The following is an 18,629-nucleotide window of genomic DNA, read 5'->3' as shown; positions in this document are numbered from 1 at the left end:
ACACATGTGTCCAATTTTGTGACTCTCAATAATATATTACAAGGTGTGACAAATCAAATTTGTATGAGAAATCACATTATGTCACATTATTTATTCTAACATTATATTATTTAAAATAATATAACACCAGATTCCAATGGCAAAGCCATTGCCTTGTTTGTAGAATCCAAATGCAAATTGGCCGGAATTTGATAGCCAATACGAGTTATTGGTGGAAGAAGAGATTGAAGAGCCTAGACTGATTTTGGTATTATTTTCTAGAGCAGTTGAGATGGAGATTTGAGTATTTAAAAGAAAGAACAAAAGTATTGCAGCCATAATCAGCTGATCGAACTGTTTGGTTTGCATGGTATATTTCACTGGCAAGACCTCATTCATAGGTATTTGTAAAGAAATAATTCAACTCGCAAGAGGAATAAGTATATCTTCTAAAGCTTTATTTTGGTCTAAGTCTATGTCGAAGCTTTATTTTCGTTAGAGTATAAACAACATATGCAGAGGGATGAAAATTAATATATTGAGTATCTTCTAAACTCTAATGTGAAAGATTGTACCAGAATGAACGAACCAAACTCGTAGAGAAGTACCGTCTATCACCAACCTAGGACTGCCATTAACCTTATGAAGAAATCGATCACAAGATTGGGAAAATAGTTGGGGCTTCTCTCTTTTTATAAAAACTTCTACGAGAGGTAATTTTTTATTTTTGACAAAGTAATTATTTGTTTGCATGTATAAGTGCCGATCAAAATATTATTAATCTAACTTCCAGTGCATTGATTTGAATAAAAATTATCATTTATATTAAAAAAAAATATGTTAAGTTTTTATTTGATCTAAGTTATATAAATATATATATATTCATATTGAATAACAATAAATATTATAAATATATTATGTAAATTCTATAATCGGCATTTTTATAGAAATATCTTTTTCTTAAAAGATAAATTGGTTGTTTCCCTTTCTTGTAATTTTTGAAAATTCACTTTCCTTTTTTGTGAAATTCGGATAATAATTAGTTTTCTTATTTAGCTTTATATTGTCCCAATTTGTTTATAAAGGGAAGTTATATATTGCAAATATTCAGTACTTACCTAAAGTCATTTCTGAATTATTTGTTTATATATTTTCGTGCAGCTCAAGAATTAAAAAACAAGAAACTGAATTCTTAATATCATTAATTGTTGTTTCTTTTTTGAGCTTGCTTTTTATCCGACGCAGGTCTGAGCTGTCCCCACCAAAATCGTATCTTTCGGATCCGCATCTTCTAAAAAAGGCAACTCTTCATCAATCAAGAACATCTTCAATTATTCTTGCATTTATTAGAAGAATTCTTTCTCAACCTTTATGAGCACGAAAAAAAACTCTATAAATAGGGCTCTAAAAGCATTGAGAAAGGGGAACTCTGAGATGCATTATTTGTGAGCATAATTGTAATATTTGTGAGAGTTCCTCTTTGTATTCAAGATCATAAGTATTCACGTGATCTTGTAGAAATATGTGTGTTTAGTTTTTTTAGTGGTGAGTTTATACCATGTTTATGAGTGAATACACATTGTAATTTGAACACAACATTTATAGTCTTCGGGAGAAGATTTTTTACAAGCCTTGCGTCGGGAGGATGCAAGCACTCGCTGGCCATTGAAGGGAGTTCAAGTGGTTGAGCGTTTCAATCAAAATCAGATTAGTGAAGAGAAGTACAACAAAGTTGCAACAAATCTCAAGAGGGAGTCTTGTTTTGTTTAAGTCAATATTTTGTACTTGTGATTCTTTATTAATTGGTTTTACTCTCTGGGCGTGGCCCCAAGGAGTAGGTTATCCGAAAGGGCTTCTGAACCTTGTAAAAATTCATTGTATTCTTTATTGTTTTGCACTGTCTTTTTATTGTGTTCAGTTTCTATCGTGAGAAGTTCGGATTCTGTCCCGACAGAACTGCAATCTGTGTAAACAGTTAATTACAATTCCGCACTTTAATTAATTCACATGGTTTAATTAATTTGGTAATTACTAAAAACAGAATTTCATATTATATATAAGTGTCGTGTATATATAAATAGTATGACTATATAACTATATAATAAATTAGAATAACATTTATCTTCTATCAAGAATAAATAAGTTTACTCTCCAATCATAAGGTATAATTTGAATAATATCATGTACCTTTCAAAAAAATTAATAATATCATGAATGTTTTGTACCTTAAATATGATAGTTTTTGTGATCAAAAAGTTATCATATTATATATATATATATATATATATTTAAAAATGATAAACAATGTTTTGGTTTAATTTTTCTTTTAATATATTTATGTCATTTTTTTATATATAATATTGTTTATTTATTTGAAATTTATATAACAATCATACAAATTTAATAAAAATACTTAATAAATTCTATATATAAAACTAAGCAAACGTACATTGCATGTTGCTTGTATCTAGTATATATATATTGGGAATTTCTATGGTAGGGGCTTCAAAAAGAGCCCCACCAATGGGACTCTTTTATGTTCTCGACCCGTGAACAGTTTTCAGCGAGATCTTTTTATGACTGTGTATATTGTAGCTATTTAGAACATCCTGCAAATTTTCAAAAAAATCCGGATAATTTACAATGCAGAAAACTATATTCAAACAGGTTGTTGCCACTACTACAAAAAAAGGTTTTTTAAGTGAGCCCTAAAAAAGTTCTATGGTGGCACCACCACCCCACGGTGGTGGTTCGGGAAAATGATGACTGAGCTTCGAAGCCCAAAGCTCGAGGAACGTCATGCTGGTGGTGGTTTCTCTTGGAAAGGCCTAGAATGTCCGGATTAGAGCCATGAATTCTCAACTCTCCATAGATTTCGACGAACGTCGATTCCATTTCCGACGACCATTGAGTATGATCCTTTAGTGGGTTTTGAAGCCTAAAGCACAAGGAATGCAGTGGTGGTGATCATTTGGCTCGGGGTGGCTCGAGGTGGTCGGAAAATGCCCAAAAATTTTCGAAAACCCACATACTCACTGAGCTTTAGAGGCTCCATCGAGAGGGCTAGGGGGCGCGTGCGGCTAGGGGCTCGCGGGGTTGGGGGTTTCGGGGGCCGGGGAAGACGCATGGGTGGCGCGTGTAGGCGGGGGGTGGCCGGAGAGCCGCTGTTCGTGGCTAGCCACAAGTTGAGAGAGAGAGAAATGGGGGATGAGAGACGGGATCCAAGGAAGAAAGAGAGAGAGAAAGAATGGGCTGAGTATTTTTTTTCTTTTCTGATTTAATATATAATAAAACTTTTGTTAAAAAATATATTCAAACTTTTAGGATACACATAAGTTTTTAGAGCTCGCACTGCGTGTCCTAAAAGAAATTCTTTAAGGACTCTCAATGAGTGTCCTAAAAAGTCCAGGAACTTTTGTTAAAAAAAAATTCAAACTTTTAGGATACATGTCAGTTTTTAGGGCTCGCACCGCGTGTCCTAAAAGAAATTCTTTAACGACTCTCCATGAGTATCCTAAAAAGTTCAGGAGTTGTTTTTAAGCCTCGTATCTAGATGAGTGCCTTAAAAAATGTCGTAAAAACCTGTTTTTGTAGTAGTGTGCACTTGTGACTAATTTTTTTATGCGCATGCGCTAAATAACTACAATATATATGGTTATAAAAAAAATTCGCGTCGAAAACTATTCACACATCGGGAACACAAAAGAGCCCCATTCTAGCCACTATCATAGAAACACCCTATATATTTATGTTTACAGCGACTTCTTTTTAATATTGGGTAGTCATGATCTCAATATTAAGGCCTTGAACCAGCGGTGATGTAATTTACTTTTATTATGTATTCCTTAATAGTTTTTTCTTTTTTGTTTTTTGGAGGTCAATTCTAAATAGAATCTGTTACGGACTAAACTCCAATAATATGACAATAATATAGACGCAGCTAGCAATAAAATCATTGGACTTATTTTCATATTGACTTAGAAAGAGCAATAAATAAGTCTAACTTACAAGAATAGCAAAAGAATTGAGATTACCAGGATGACTTTGTAGTAACTTGGGTCCAGCCTTATGTTTTTCACCACCACCAAAGCTGAAACAGAGCAAATCATGTTAGATACCAGAAATTAACTACCACCATAAACAAACCTGAAATGTAATGTATCAGGAATTAATTGGTATCTAAGACCTAATTAATTGTCCTTAATCAAATATGACAAATTACAGATAACTAACTACCAAGCCTGGTGCTGGTCAGGATTATGACAGAGAAATGCATTATAAACTAAATAAATACGAAGTACAAAACTGCAGGACTATAGGAGCAAAGAGAGGGTAAAGAAATATAGCATTGCACAATAACTTGTCAGAAAATGGACTATCGCCATGAAACACATTGAAATAAAGATTGCATGGAAAGAGGAAGTTATTGCAGAAGAGCATATAAAGATCAATTTCCACAGAGAAATCTCATTTAGTGACAAACTTTATTGCGGTGGTACAACAAACTATATTGCAGAAGAGCATATGAAGAAAATGAAGGTACCCTTCTCTGAGCGAATGTAATAATTGCCTTAACCTTACCAAGTTGCCCATTCTTCTCAAGGCATGAATAATAAACACATTTGGAAACCAATTCTTCTGCGTGCAGTATTTGCACATGGTATAAGCTAAACAGAAATCCTTCTTCAAACCCAACTCTACATCGTATAGACGGTCCAAAACAAAATGGGCAGCATCCGAGGATTTGGATTTGCGAGGGAATGATCCCATTGATGGTAGGCCTTGAGGTGTGGTGCTGGTACTGGTGCTGGTGCAGCAGAACAAGCTCTATGGGTTATGAGTGAGTTTCATAAATAGATAAATAAATTTTTCAATGAGTTTATACAAATGAAAAAACGACAACAAATTGCACAACAAGACGAAAAAACGACAATATAACAATAAAACGACAATAAATAGGGGAAACGACAAAATAATGAGGAAAACCACAAGAAATTGGATAAATGACATCAAACGACAATAAATGATAAAAACGATATCATAACGAAAAAACGACAACCACTGGGAAACGACAATATATCAAAAAATGACAACAACAAAAAAAAGGCGAAAATAAACAATTAATCGATAAAATGAGGGATATTTGCTGCGAAAGTACTTAAATTATTGTATTTATAGCACTTAAGTACCTAAAGTACCTTATGTAGTTGTTTTGGTGTAGTTTAGTGCATCTGTATGTTTCGCTGTTAAGTCCGCCACCATGGCATGAAATTTACTCATAACTTGGATACTTTAGCTGCAAATATATCTTAAATTAGGTACTTTTGTCACAAATATCTATTTAATTGAGTATTTTCGCATACGTGTTACAAACGAACTTAACGGTAAAAATTGATCGTTGTACTAAACTGTACCAAAACATTGATGAAATGTACTTTCGGTGCTAAAAAAATAATCTGGGTACATAAGTACTACAAACATAATAAATTAAGTACTTTCACTGCAAATATCCCACAAAATGACAGTAAATTGAAAAACTAAAATACATTGAGAAAACGACACTAAACTAAAGAAAAAAAAATTAAAATGATAGTAAATTGATAAAACACAGGCACTATGCTAAATGGTAAAATATCAAATGTGTACAAATGTGGCTGTTTTCTTTGCAAGGATATATGTGTATGGAGTGATTTAAAAATGAGAGCACTAAAGAAATCTAATGAGAAAGATGTAACTTCTTCCATGGAAAGAAATTTAATGAGAAAACAACATTGGAAGGACCACTCTATGGTGGATTTATTGTGTTATCTTTTTCCTTGTAGCTTCTTACAAGTACTGAATTTTTATTTAATTTTTACTTCATCACTAATGCTGCCGTATTTTATTTCCTGTCTCAATAGCCCTCTTCCTTCCAAAATAGAGGATTTGGCTTTCTCCATTCATAGAGCCGATATCTCTTTTGTTTTCTTCTCTTATTTTGTCATATGATAAAATACGTATCATCTAAGTACATGCTTACAATAAATTGTTCTCGCCCTAATGTTGACTTCTTATAAAAGAAGTCTTCTTTTTCTTATATTGGTGGCTCGCATGTGAGAAGGAACCCACCAAACAATCACTTATATATCATTAATAATTTTCATTTCATTGAACGATGTTTAACAAACTAGTGACACATAGTAAAGTTCTAACTTTTATCTTGACATTTACCATGCCGTGACGTTGTTGTATGTGTTAGGAATTAGTTATGCTTATTGTATAAAGTTAGTTAGGTTGTTAGAGTTTGTGTAGCTGTTAGTCTAACTAATTTACTCATATATATATATATATATATATTTAGTCTGTAATACTGAGTTAGTGTTAATGAGAATCAATATTCATCTTTACCAAATCTCTTTTCCTAATATGATACCAGTGCCATTGTGATTCTCTCCTTCGTTCTCCGATTCTCTTCTTGCATTTTCTTACTCGCTTTCCTCTTCTCTGTTTCATAATGACATATGTGAATCCTTCTGCCTCATCAGCTTCTTCCACTACACTAGTGGTGTTTACTCACAATCTCTCTGTCAAGCTTGACAGTGACAATTTCTTGCTTTGGCGTCCTCAGATCTTGGGAGCAATCAAAGGTCGCAAGCTTCAAGATTACATAGATCCGGATTTCACTCCACCTCTGCAATTTCTCAATGATGATGATCGACTAGCTAAGAAGGTCAATCCACTCTTCTCTGGTTGGAAACAACAAGTTCAGTTGTTGTGTACATGGCTTCTCTCATCCATGACTGAAGGAATTCTCACACAAGTGGCAAGATGTTCTATTGCTGCTCAAGTCTGGCCCATTCTTCAGACCTATTTTACCACTCAGACCTCTGCCAAAATAGATCAATATCACACTCAAGTCCAAAATTTGAAGAAAGGTTCTCTGTCTCTCAATGTCTATCTTCTCAAAGTGAGATTACTGATCAATCAATTGAACTCAGTTGGCTCTGTTACAACAGCTAAAGATCATATTTAAGAAATTCTCAATGGATTACCTCCTGATTATGATACATTTATCATCTTCGTCAACTCACGACAATCATCATATACTGTTGTTGAAATTGAAGTATTGATGCTCTCTCAAGAAAGTCGACTTGAAAAACATGCTCGAGAACTTGATCCGAGTGTTCTCACAACCAATCTTCCTCTGGCCAATGCTGCTATGAAAAGAGCCACTTCTTCTTACTCTCAGCCACCTACTGGATATGGTAACTCTAGTGCACACGAGTTCTTTGAGATATGTACTGGAATCCTTTTGTTGTTGGTAGAGGTAATTTTGACAATCGTTTTGGAAAATCTGATGCCTCTAGTAGCTTCTCGCCTTCTCCACCAGGTTGTGGTCAACTTGTTTGCCAACTATGTTCTCGCCCTGGTCATTTTGCATCATGTTTCTATCAAGGGTTCAATTCGGAATATCCAGGTTTTGGTGCTGCTCCGTTTGATAAGTCTACGGCTTCTCCAAGTGCTCTAATGGCTACCTCATATGTGGTTAATGACCCAGCATGGTATCCTGACTCAGGAGCTACCAATAATTTCCCCAATACTGACCTGAATCTAATGACCAAAGGGCATTATTCTAGACCTGATCCAATTCGTGTTGGTGATACGAGTGCACACAAGTCAGGTTTTCGAGTTTCGGGTGGGGAAATGGGGTACCGAACCCGGTCGAAAGTCAATCGAATTTGTACGGATTCAGGTTTTGAATTTTCGAGTCGAGTCTGATTTTTTTGATCGAGTTTAAATTGTTACGCTTTATTCAAATTTAGGGTCTTGATTGGGCCTCCAAAATATCCATTTTTTTCCATCAAATTAATGTTTTTTTTTTTTTAAGAAAACCTTGAATTTTAGAGGTGTTGGGCCTCATTTAATAAAAAAAAATTAATATTCTCTTGTCAAAAGAAATTGAATATCATTGCAAAATAAATAAATTCTTAGTTAAATCCAGTCCTTTAGTGTTCAAAACTAATAAAATAATATTTCTAGTCTAATCCATTAAAACAAACTAAAATGGCATCACTATTACAAAAATTACACGATAAGTCGGTTAAAAACTGACTTCTTAACGTTCATAAGTCGATTGGGAACTGACTTCCCATGCAGTGACTTATGATGTAAAAACATGGTAGGTCAGTTGGCACCAAACCGACCTCTAGTGTAAGACATGATAGGTCGGTTGCACACTGACCTCTGGTGTAACTCATGGTAGGTCGGTCGCACACCAACCTTTGGTGTAAGACATGGTAGGTTGGTTGCAAAACCGACCTCTTGTGTAAAACAGGGTAGGTCGGTGTGCCACACCGACCTATGGTGTAAAACATGGTAAGTGAGTTCCCAACCGACTTATGGTGTACACATTTATTGTCACTTTTAGTAGAACCAAATTATGGTGTGTTTTTTCATTAAAATGTGAATTATGCCCAAAACAAATCATGTTTTTTATACAAACAAACTAAACAAAACAAAACAGATATCACCGTAATATAAAATACTAGAATTTGAACTAAGTATCCAAAATAATGACTCTTAAGTTAATTAAAAGTGACTCATATAAGGATTGTAAGCTATAGTTAGACAACAAAGTGTGTATATCTCCAAGAAAGTCTAAGTTAACATTGTAAGTATATCTCCTTAAAAGTCTAAGTTAACAAAGGTGAGTGGACCTATGTAGTACTCATCAAATCCATTACGCATTGTGCCCATTCTTCACGCACGTCATTGATCTCATCCTTTGTGTAAGAGTTCTTCCCGCCACACTAAAACAAAATTTCTTGCATGAGTTGAATTAATATACTTAATCTTGAGGTAAAGCTTGAACTTCAATAATAAATATTTTCACTTACTGTAACTCTCACTTCTTTCTACAAATGCATTATAACAATTATGAAAAATAAGAGAAGATATTTTATTCATACTTTTGAGTGCATTACAATGTTAATCGAATGCTAGAGCTATTAAGTAAAGTGGAAGGATAACTAATGAATACGCAACTATAACATTCATGGGCATTTCATTAGTATAATACACATAGAATGATGCTAAGTACAAGCAAACAATCACTAAAGTTATGAAGAATAAAGAGAAATTCATGTTTTGATGATGAATTCTATATAGAAGGTTAAGTGATGAAGAAGTTGTGCAAGTAAATGGTTGAAGGAACAAGTATTTATAGGACAAAAACTAGCCATTATGACCGTTGGTGAATAGTGATATGACCGTTGGGAATATAGTTGTATTCTATTGTGGAATTTTAACAATTCTAAGCTGTTGAAGTAACTAACACATGGGAATAATTAATTTATGGATGTTAGAGAAACTTTTTCAGAAAAGTTTGTGAGTCAAAAATGTTGGACTAGGTAATATAAGAAGATTGAGAAATTTTCATTTTTTTACTATTCACCGGTTACTATTCACCGGTTACTATTCATAGTGGGTCCCACAATGGGGTCCGCATGGGTCCCACAGTGGGGTACACCCCATGGTTCCCACATGATGATGCAATAGTGATACAATGATGACTTTAGCAAACCACCATGCTTATATTTTGAATATTTTATTATTCCACTATGCTTGATTTTAAATATTTTATTAGCATAGTAACCCAAAATTTTCCTATAAATAGTCCTTCCAAAACTCATCTTGAATCACAAAAACCTCATTTTCTTTCTCTTACTCTACCCAAAAATCTTCTTGACACCCTTCTAAAGTTATAAACCTCGAAGATCTAGGCGAAGTTCTGTCCGTAACGATAGCCTACGAAAACCTTTTAGGTCAGCTCTTTCCTGAGCCTTTCATTTCAGTTATTTAGTTATTATATATGTATAGATTATTTTACTATGCTGTTATAATGTCAAAAGTTGTATATAGATTATTTTACTATGCCGTTATAATGCCAAAATTTATATATAGTGTAACACCCTCACTTATTTTAGTTAAAATCATATTTGAGGTGTTACGTTTTAAAACTATATCATAATTACTTTATGCGGAAGTCTGGATTTTTTTTTAAAAAAAAAAAAACTTATTTCACATTATTTACATTAAACATAAAGTGTGTCTCAAACATATTATACATAAGTATTAAATAACTCAATTTATTTTCAAAACATAACTTCACACTTTATTACAAACATCTCACTGATAACTGAAATAACCCACAAAAGGTCGATATGTTCATATGTACAAATCAGGGTCAGGACCATGCTTCAGTTCTCCTCATGTCATTCACACATTTCTTTCTCTACCTGCAACACAAGACAACTATGAGCCTAAAGCTCAGTAAGCAAAGTAATGCATGCAATGCTAATGATTACCCAATATCAATGGACATACACAACTTCTTTTTAAATTTTTGGGCCCCTTAATATTGTGTACACTGTTTGAATTGGTCAATGCCTGCAGGGCTTGTTACACATATAATATAAAATCTCATGGGTTCTCCTCCGGCTAGCCATCACCACAGTAGGGCACATTAAAAACCTTATTCCATCGTTGCCCCGTCGGGCTCAAGAGTTAAGGCAGCCACACACTGTGGTGTCAATACATATAACAATAACTCATATGGAGGAGAAATAAAAACGGAAATATGGCAAACAATATAATTGGTTCACTAAAACCTAGCCCAAATTATTGGGCAGCCACTATAAGCCTACTATAGGCCTCAGTTTACACTTATTAACACTTTCATTTGCCTTTTCAAAATAGTGGCACTGAACTTAAACTTCTTATTACAAATTTCTTTTATGTTGCACAAAACTTGCAAAGGCATCATATGATTAATCATCATAATATCATGCATGGTCTTTGATGAGTCTGTTTTTAGCATAGTTTTAACATGTGTTTAGGATCAGTTTGAGTCATTTTTGGTGGAGTGTGTTACGGTATTATGCTTGTTTTGGTATGTTTTCAGGAAATAGGAGAGGAAATTGTGAAGTTTGGCAAATGACTGAAAAATCAGTTGAAATTGAGCAATTTGTACTAAAAGTTGATAAGAAGGAAGCTGAAGACTCATTCGCGGAGATAGTTGGTAGATTTGCAGTTTGGAATCGAGATTTTGGAATTTTTTAGGGGCCGCGGCGCTTGGATGGAGAGCTGTGGCGCAAGGGAGAAACAGAAAGTTGCCTAAATTCTGAAATTTTGAAGGGCCGCGGCGCCTGGGGGACGCACCGCGGCGCTTGCTGAAGTCAGAGAGGGTGCGCTGAATAGAGGATGCGCGCCGCGGCGCCCGAATGCAAGGGCCGCGGCGCGTGTGGCTGCACGTGAATTTTTTAATTTGTTAGTTTTTTTTTAGGGTTTTGGTTTAAATACGTTTTTAGAGTTAATTTTAGGGATTATGCAGAATTAGAGAGAGATAAGTCTTTGAAGGAAGAAGAAAAACATTGAGGATCTAAAAGTTTGAATTCTTCTTCTCTTCTGTAATCTTTCTACTGATGTTTATGTTTATATTTAAATTGATTGATGTCATTATGTCTGCTTTGAACTAATCTTGTTATTAGGGTTTTAGTGGATTCTTCTTGAAACTATGATTTCTTAATGAAATTTTTCTGAATTTCTTTCTTCTGCTGTGGATTATTTATCGTACACTTAATGCTTGTGAATGTTTGATCGTCATTTACATGTCCATATGATTTTAACCTAAACTCTGAAAAGAAAAGGATAATTATGCTATAGATAAATAATCACAATTTCATATTAGACGAAAGTACTTTTATGAGTTGTGTAGTTTAGGGATTATGTGCTTAAAGCCTGCAATATATTGATTTACCACAGAGATGTAGGGCATAGTATATTGTAGAGAATTATAGATCCTAATAAGACTATAATATATAATTATAATCTGCTACTACAACAGAATTAAGATATCTTGAGAATTGCGTAGAAATCATAAGTGGAAAGTTGATGAAACTAAAGCCCTAACTTTTGCATCTATTAAATTAAATCAATTCTTATTACTGCATTTATTTAAGTGTTAGTAGTTTCCTAATTTTTAGTAGTAAGTATTTTAATTGTAATCTGAAATTATTAAGCACATCAATTAGAATTAGGGATTAATTGTTGGTGATTAATATCAGTCTTCGTGGGATCGACACTTAACTTATCATATATTACTTGATTAGACCACGTATACTTGCGTGTTACATTTTTGCGATCAAGTTTTTGGCGCCGTTGCCGGGGACTGTTTTTATTAATACCAATAAGTTAATTTTTGTTCTAAATTGATTTTTTTTTTTTTTTTTTTTTACATTTATTCCGGATCAAGGTTCTCTTGTGTTTCAGGACTAGTTGGTATATGCGAAGTAATAGACAAAAACAGGTTATACCAATAGACCGGGAAATTGAAAGAACGTGCAGGCAGAACCGGAAAATAAAAAGGAAATTGGAATTCACCATGGCTGATAATCTGGGAAATGGTGCTAATAATGGTCAAGGGGCTACTGAGGGTCCAAGGGAGCAAGGAGCACGAACACTGAGAGATTATGTACTTCCTACTGTTACAGGAGTGCATTCATGCATCAGACCTCCAACCATTGCTGCAAACAACTTTGAGATTAAGCCAGCCATTCTTCAGATGGTTCAAACAACTGTTCAGTTTGGAGGTATGCCGACGAAGGACCCTAATTTACACATAGCTAATTTCCTGGAGTTATGTGCTATGTTCAGGATGAATGGGGTGAGTGATGATGCTATAAGACTGAGGCTATTCCCATTTTCATTGAGGGATAGGGCGAAAAGTTGGCTGATTTCCTTATAAGCGAATTCGATCACTACATGGGAGGAGTTAGCTAAGAAATTCCTTGCCAAGTTCTTTCCTCCAGCGAAGGCTGCAAAGTTAAGGGGTGAAATTAATAATTTTTATCAGTTGGATGGAGAGTCATTGTATGATTCTTGGGAGCGCTTTAAGGAGTTGCTAAGGAAGTGTCCGCACCATGGAATAGAAAAGTGGATGTTGGTGCATAATTTTTATAATGGTTTGAATGGGACGACAAGAACAATTATAGATGATGCGGCGGGAGGTGCCTTTATGAGCAAAAGTGCTAATGAGGCATATGAGCTATTAGAGGAGATGGTGATGAACAATTACCAATGGCCAAATGAAAGGGGGCAGCCAAAGAAGGTGGCTGGAATGATGGAAGTGGATGCCATAACCATGCTTACCGCTCAAGTAGCCGCTTTGACGAAGCAATTGCAAAAGACTACCCTACCCTCTCAAGCTATGCAAGTTCAAAACTCATGTGAAGTGTGTGGTACAGCCCATCAACCAAACCAATGCCCTGCTACAGACATGAATAATATGCCCATGGAAGAAGTCCAAGCCATAGGAAATTACCCAAGACAGCCTAACAATCCCAATTCCATGACTTACAACCCAGCTTGGAAGAACCATCCCAATTTTTCCTGGTCTAACAACCAAAACACTCTCCAACCTTATCCTCAACCTCAGCCACCTTATATACCTACCCAAAATAGGCCACCCTATCCCCAACAATATGCACACCAAAATCCTCCACCGGGCTACTATCAACCACAAAATAGACCACCTCCACCCATGCCAATGAAACCAGCTGAATCCCAACCTGATGTGCTTAACCAATTCATGACTGAGACTAGGGCATCCATAAGAAGTTTGGAGACTCAAATAGGGCAATTGGCTACTTTAATGACTAATAGAGCTCAAGGAAATTTGCCTAGCACTACAGAAGTTAATCCTAAAGAACAGTGCCAAGCTATTACCTTGAGGAGTGGAGCGAAATATGAAGGGCCAAAGAAGAGTCAGTCAGTAGAAGATGAGAAGAAGTTGGATAATAAAAAGGTTACTGAAGACCTTAAGAAAGAAGAGGAGACCCCACCTGTAACTATTGAGCATCATGTTAGAGTTCCATATCCACAAAGACTTCGCAAGCATAATTTGGATAAGCAGTTTGCAAAGTTTTTAGAGGTGTTCAAGAAGTTACACATTAATATACCATTTGCGGAAGCATTAGAACAAATGCCAAGCTATGTAAAGTTCATGAAGGAGATTCTCTCAAATAAGAGAAAAATGGGTGATTATGAAACAGTGGCATTAACAGAAGAATGCAGCGCAATTTTGCAACGGAAGCTTCCTCAAAAGTTGAGAGATCCTGGGAGTTTTACCATTCCATGCACTATTGGGGAGTTCGAATGTAAGCATGCCCTATGTGATTTGGGGGCGAGTATTAATTTAATGCCTTTGTCAGTATTCCGAAGGCTTGGTTTGGGGGAAGCTAGGCCAACTACAGTAACATTACAGCTGGCTGATAGATCTGTGAAGCATCCTCGTGGTATTATAGAAGATGTGTTGGTAAAGGTGGATAAGTTTATTTTTCCAGCTGATTTTATAATACTTGATATGGAGGAGGATGAGAATGTTCCAATTATTTTGGGGAGACCATTTTTAGCAACTGGGCAAGCATTGATTGATGTGAAAAAGGGAGAGTTGAAGCTGAGAGTTCAAGGGGAGGAAGTAGTATTTAATGTGTGTAAGGCTATGACTTATCCTAAAACAAGTGATAGTTGTTTCTCTGTTGATGTAGTCGAAGAAGTAGTGGAAAGGAAAACATTAAGGGAGGATCCTCTTGAGTTGAGTCTCACAGTTGATGATGTAGATGGTGAGGAGAATGAAGAGGTGATGAGTTACTTAAATTGGATAAAATCAGCTGAGCCTTGGAAACATAAGAAATTTGAAGAGTTGGGGGCAGGACCAGACAGACCAGTACCATCGATTCAGAAGCCACCTGTTTTAGAGTTAAAGGTTTTACCAGACCACCTTCGTTATGCTTATCTTGGGGAGAAAGAGACTCTTCCAGTTATAGTCTCATCATTTCTTTCGGAGGTAGAGGAGGAGAAATTGTTGAGGGTGTTACGGGCTCATAAAACTGCTATAGGGTGGACTTTGGCTGATATAAGAGGAATTAGTCCATCAACAGTCATGCATAGAATTCTGATGGAAGATGAGGCGAAACCGACTATCGACGCTCAAAGAAGGCTTAATCCAACAATGAAAGAAGTGGTGAGGAAAGAGATTTTGAAGTGGTTGGATGCTGGGGTGATTTACCCAATTTCTGATAGTGCTTGGGTAAGCCCAGTGCAAGTGGTACCGAAAAAAGGGGGTATGACAGTGATAAAGAATGAAAGCAATGAATTGATTCCAACTAGGACAGTGATGGGGTGGAGGATATGTATTGATTATCGGAAGTTGAATAAGGCAACGAGGAAAGATCATTTTCCTTTGCCTTCATTGATCAAATGTTGGATAGATTGGCGGGGCATAATTACTATTATTTTTTAGATGGGTACTCGGGCTATCACCATATCGTAATTGCACCGGAGGACCAAGAAAAGACAACTTTTACGTGTCCTTATGGGACTTTTGCTTTTCGGAGGATGCCATTCGGGTTGTGTAATGCACCAGCCACGTTTCAACGGTGCATGATGGCAATATTCTCTGACATGGTTGAAAAAGGGATTGAAATTTTTATGGATGATTTTTCGGTTTATGGGTCCTCTTTTGACATGTGTTTGATGAATTTGGATGTTGAGAAGGTGTGAGGAGTCGCATTTGGTGCTTAATTGGGAAAAGTGCCACTTTATGGTTAGTGAAGGCATTGTATTGGGGCACAAAATTTCTAAGAAAGGAATTGAAGTGGATCGTGCTAAGATTTCTACCATAGAGAATTTGCCACCGCCAATTTCAGTTAAAGGAGTAAGGAGTTTCTTGGGCCATGCGGGGTTTTATCGAAGATTTATCAAAGACTTCTCTAAGATCTCAAAGCCGTTGTCTAACTTGTTGATGAATGGGGTTCCGTTTGATTTTAATGATGATTGTTTGGCTGCTTTCAAGACTCTCAAGGAGAAGCTCATTTCAGCCCCGATAGTATGTACTCCTAATTGGGAACTTCCATTTGAGCTTATGTGCGATGCTAGTGATTATGCGGTTGGAGCGGTTCTTGGGCAGCGAGTGGATAAGGTATTTCTAACTATATACTATGCTAGTCGGACTTTAAATGATGCTCAACTGAATTATGCAACAACGGAAAAAGAACTTCTAGCCATAGTTTATGCCTTCGACAAGTTCCGTCCATATTTGATTGGAAACAAGGTGGTAGTCTATACGGATCATTCGGCAATAAAGTATCTCATGACTAAGAAAGATTCCGAGCCTCGTCTTATTCGGTGGATTTTTCTATTACAAGAATTTGATGTGGAAATTAAGGATAAGAAGGGTACTGAGAACTTGGTGGCTGATCATCTGTCTCGTTTAGAAGTGGGGGTAAATTCTCTTAATAAAGAAGTTCAGATTAATGATGCTTTTCCGGATGAGCAGTTGTTCGAAGTGAATGTTGGTAAGGAGGTTCCATGGTTTGCGGACTATGTAAATTATTTGGCTGCCAAGGTTGTACCCCCTGAAATGACAAGGCAACAATTAAAGAAGTTTTATTCGGAGGTGAAGCATTATTATTGGGAGGAGCCTACTCTGTACAAGCATTGCCCGGATCAAGTTATTCGTAGATGTGTTCCTGAGGAGGAGATGTTGTCAATCTTAACTCGCTGTCATAGTTTGCATTGCGGTGGTCATTTTGGCAGAACAAGAACAGCTGCGAAAGTTTTGCAAAGTGGGTTTTACTGGCCTACATTATTTAAGGATGCTAATGATTTTGTCAAAAGTTGCGACCGTTGTCAACGAACTGGGAACATAACAAGAAGAGATCAAATGCCGATGACCGGTATTTTGGAAGTTGAGCTATTTGACGTATGGGGGATCGACTTTATGGGTCCCTTCCCATCATCGTATAATAACAAGTATATTTTGCTTGCGGTTGATTATGTTTCTAAATGGGTAGAAGCTGCAGCAACTCCTACTTGTGATGGGAAGGAAGTTATTAAATTCCTTCATAAAAATATGTTCACTCGATTTGGTACTCCAAGAGCTATTATTAGTGATCGGGGAAGTCATTTTTGCAATAAGTGGTTCACCGCTCTTTGTGCTCGTTATGGTGTTCATCATCGCAAGGCATTATTTTATCACCCAATTGCAAATGGCCAAGCTGAAGTATCGAATAGAGAAATAAAAGGTATCTTGGAAAAGACAATAAATACTTCGAGGAAGGATTGGTCGAAGAAGCTCGATGATTCACTTTGGGCTTATCGCACGGCATTTAAAACTCTGATTGGAATGTCACCATATCGATTGGTGTTTGGTAAGGCTTGTCATCTACCGGTGGAATTGGAGCATAGAGCCTTTTGGGCTGTGAAAAAGTTGAATGTTGATCTCTTCATGGCGGGGCAGAATAGGCTTATGGAGTTAAATGAATTGGAGGAATTCCGAAATGAAGCCTATGAGAATGCGAAGATATATAAGGAGAAATCGAAGGCTTTTCATGATAAGAAAATATTGAGGAAGGATTTTCAACCAGGGGATAAAGTTTTTCTTTTTAATTCTAGGCTTAAACTTTTTCCTGGAAAACTGAAGTCAAGATGGTCTGGACTGTATACGGTAGTATTTTCACTTCCTTATGGAGCAGTACAAGTTCATAGTGAAAAGACGGGAGATTTTAAGGTGAACGGACAGAGATTGAAGCATTACTTGGAGGGACCGGTGGAGACATGTAGAACCGTGGTTGAGTTGGAATTGATTTGATCTGAAGACTAAAGCAGCGTCCGGCTAAATGACGTTAACGACAGCGCTCATAGGAGGCATTCCTATGTTTGTTTTTAATTTTTAGTTCAGTTAGTATGTAAAAAGCATGAACAGTTTTTAGTTTAGTTGTGGTTGTACTTATTATTTTGTTTAGTTTTTAGTTTTCCTTTTAATGTAATAGAACCGTGGAAATCGTGAAAACTATAAAAAAATTAAAAAAAATAAAAAAAATTTAAGATTTGGAATTAGGGAGAGAGGGCCGCGGCGCCAGCAACAAGAGCCGCGGCCCTTGGCGAAGTCAGAGAAGGGGAGCTCGGTTCTGAGGAGCGCGCCGCGGCGCCTATTGGAAGGGCCGCGGCGCTTGGCAAATTCCAGAGAGTCCAGAAATTATACGCGCCGCAGCGCTTGGAGGGGCGCGCCGCGGCGTACATGCGGTTCCGAAAATTAAAAGAGGTTTTCCTCTTATTTTTTTCCCATTCTCCCCATTTTAAAAAAATTCCACAACTCCTTTTTACTCATTTTCTCTCTAAATTTCTTCATTCTACCCAGAAATTTTTCCCAATTCCCCTTATTATCTCTTGAATCCACATATGTCTTCTCCTTCTCACTTCATAATCTGAAATCCCTAAACCCCCAAATTTTCTTCAAGCCCTAATTTTTCAATTTCTATCAATTGGAGTGGTGATTTCATGCTTATTTGGTGCAATTGGAGAGTTCAAGAGGAGATTATCACTGTCAAGTAAGTGTTTCTCCCAATATTCAGATTTTTGTTGGTAATTTCTTTATAAAGAAGGGAAATAAGGGATTTTTGATTGAAGAGTATAGTGGGGATTGTGTAGTTTGGTAGTGCATTGATTTGAATCTGTTTGCAAGTTATTTGGAATTGGGGAATATTGCAAAAACAGGGGAGGTGCTGTCCAAATTTTCATAGCATATTATGGGACCTAAGAGAAACCCCTCT

General features: G+C 36.3%; 1 protein-coding gene and 1 non-coding gene across 2 annotated transcripts; one reads left to right on the top strand and one right to left on the bottom strand.

The window, feature by feature from the left end:
* Positions 1-12,838: 12,838 nt before the first annotated feature.
* On the bottom strand, positions 12,839-12,945 carry LOC133807907 (small nucleolar RNA R71). The gene has a single exon (XR_009879792.1). It is a non-coding gene; the product is annotated as a small nucleolar RNA R71 (small nucleolar RNA).
* A 10-nt stretch (positions 12,946-12,955) lies between these two features.
* LOC133805567 (uncharacterized) lies at positions 12,956-17,668 on the top strand. The gene is made up of 5 exons (XM_062243747.1): positions 12,956-13,591; positions 13,730-14,332; positions 14,462-15,198; positions 15,574-16,754; positions 16,881-17,668. The coding sequence occupies exons 1-5, from the start codon at positions 12,956-12,958 to the stop codon at positions 17,666-17,668; spliced, it is 3,945 nt and encodes a 1,314-aa protein (XP_062099731.1).
* The last annotated feature ends 961 nt before the right edge of the window (positions 17,669-18,629 follow it).

Source organism: Humulus lupulus, chromosome X (genome assembly GCF_963169125.1).
Source record: "Humulus lupulus chromosome X, drHumLupu1.1, whole genome shotgun sequence".
Taxonomy (NCBI): domain Eukaryota; kingdom Viridiplantae; phylum Streptophyta; class Magnoliopsida; order Rosales; family Cannabaceae; genus Humulus; species Humulus lupulus.
The sequence above is the reverse complement of the archived record's forward strand: the minus strand, read 5'-3'. Positions and strand labels throughout refer to the sequence as shown.

Bases quoted from the DNA above. Each gene is read 5' to 3' on its own strand.
- LOC133805567 (XM_062243747.1), top strand. From the start codon at position 12,956: ATGTTGGTGCATAATTTTTATAATGGTTTGAATGGGACGACAAGAACA. The intron at 13,592-13,729 runs GTGCTTAACCAA...CCTAAAGAACAG, and splicing joins CAGCTGAATCCCAACCTGAT to TGCCAAGCTATTACCTTGAG. The intron at 14,333-14,461 runs GTAAAGGTGGAT...GATGTGAAAAAG, and splicing joins GTATTATAGAAGATGTGTTG to GGAGAGTTGAAGCTGAGAGT.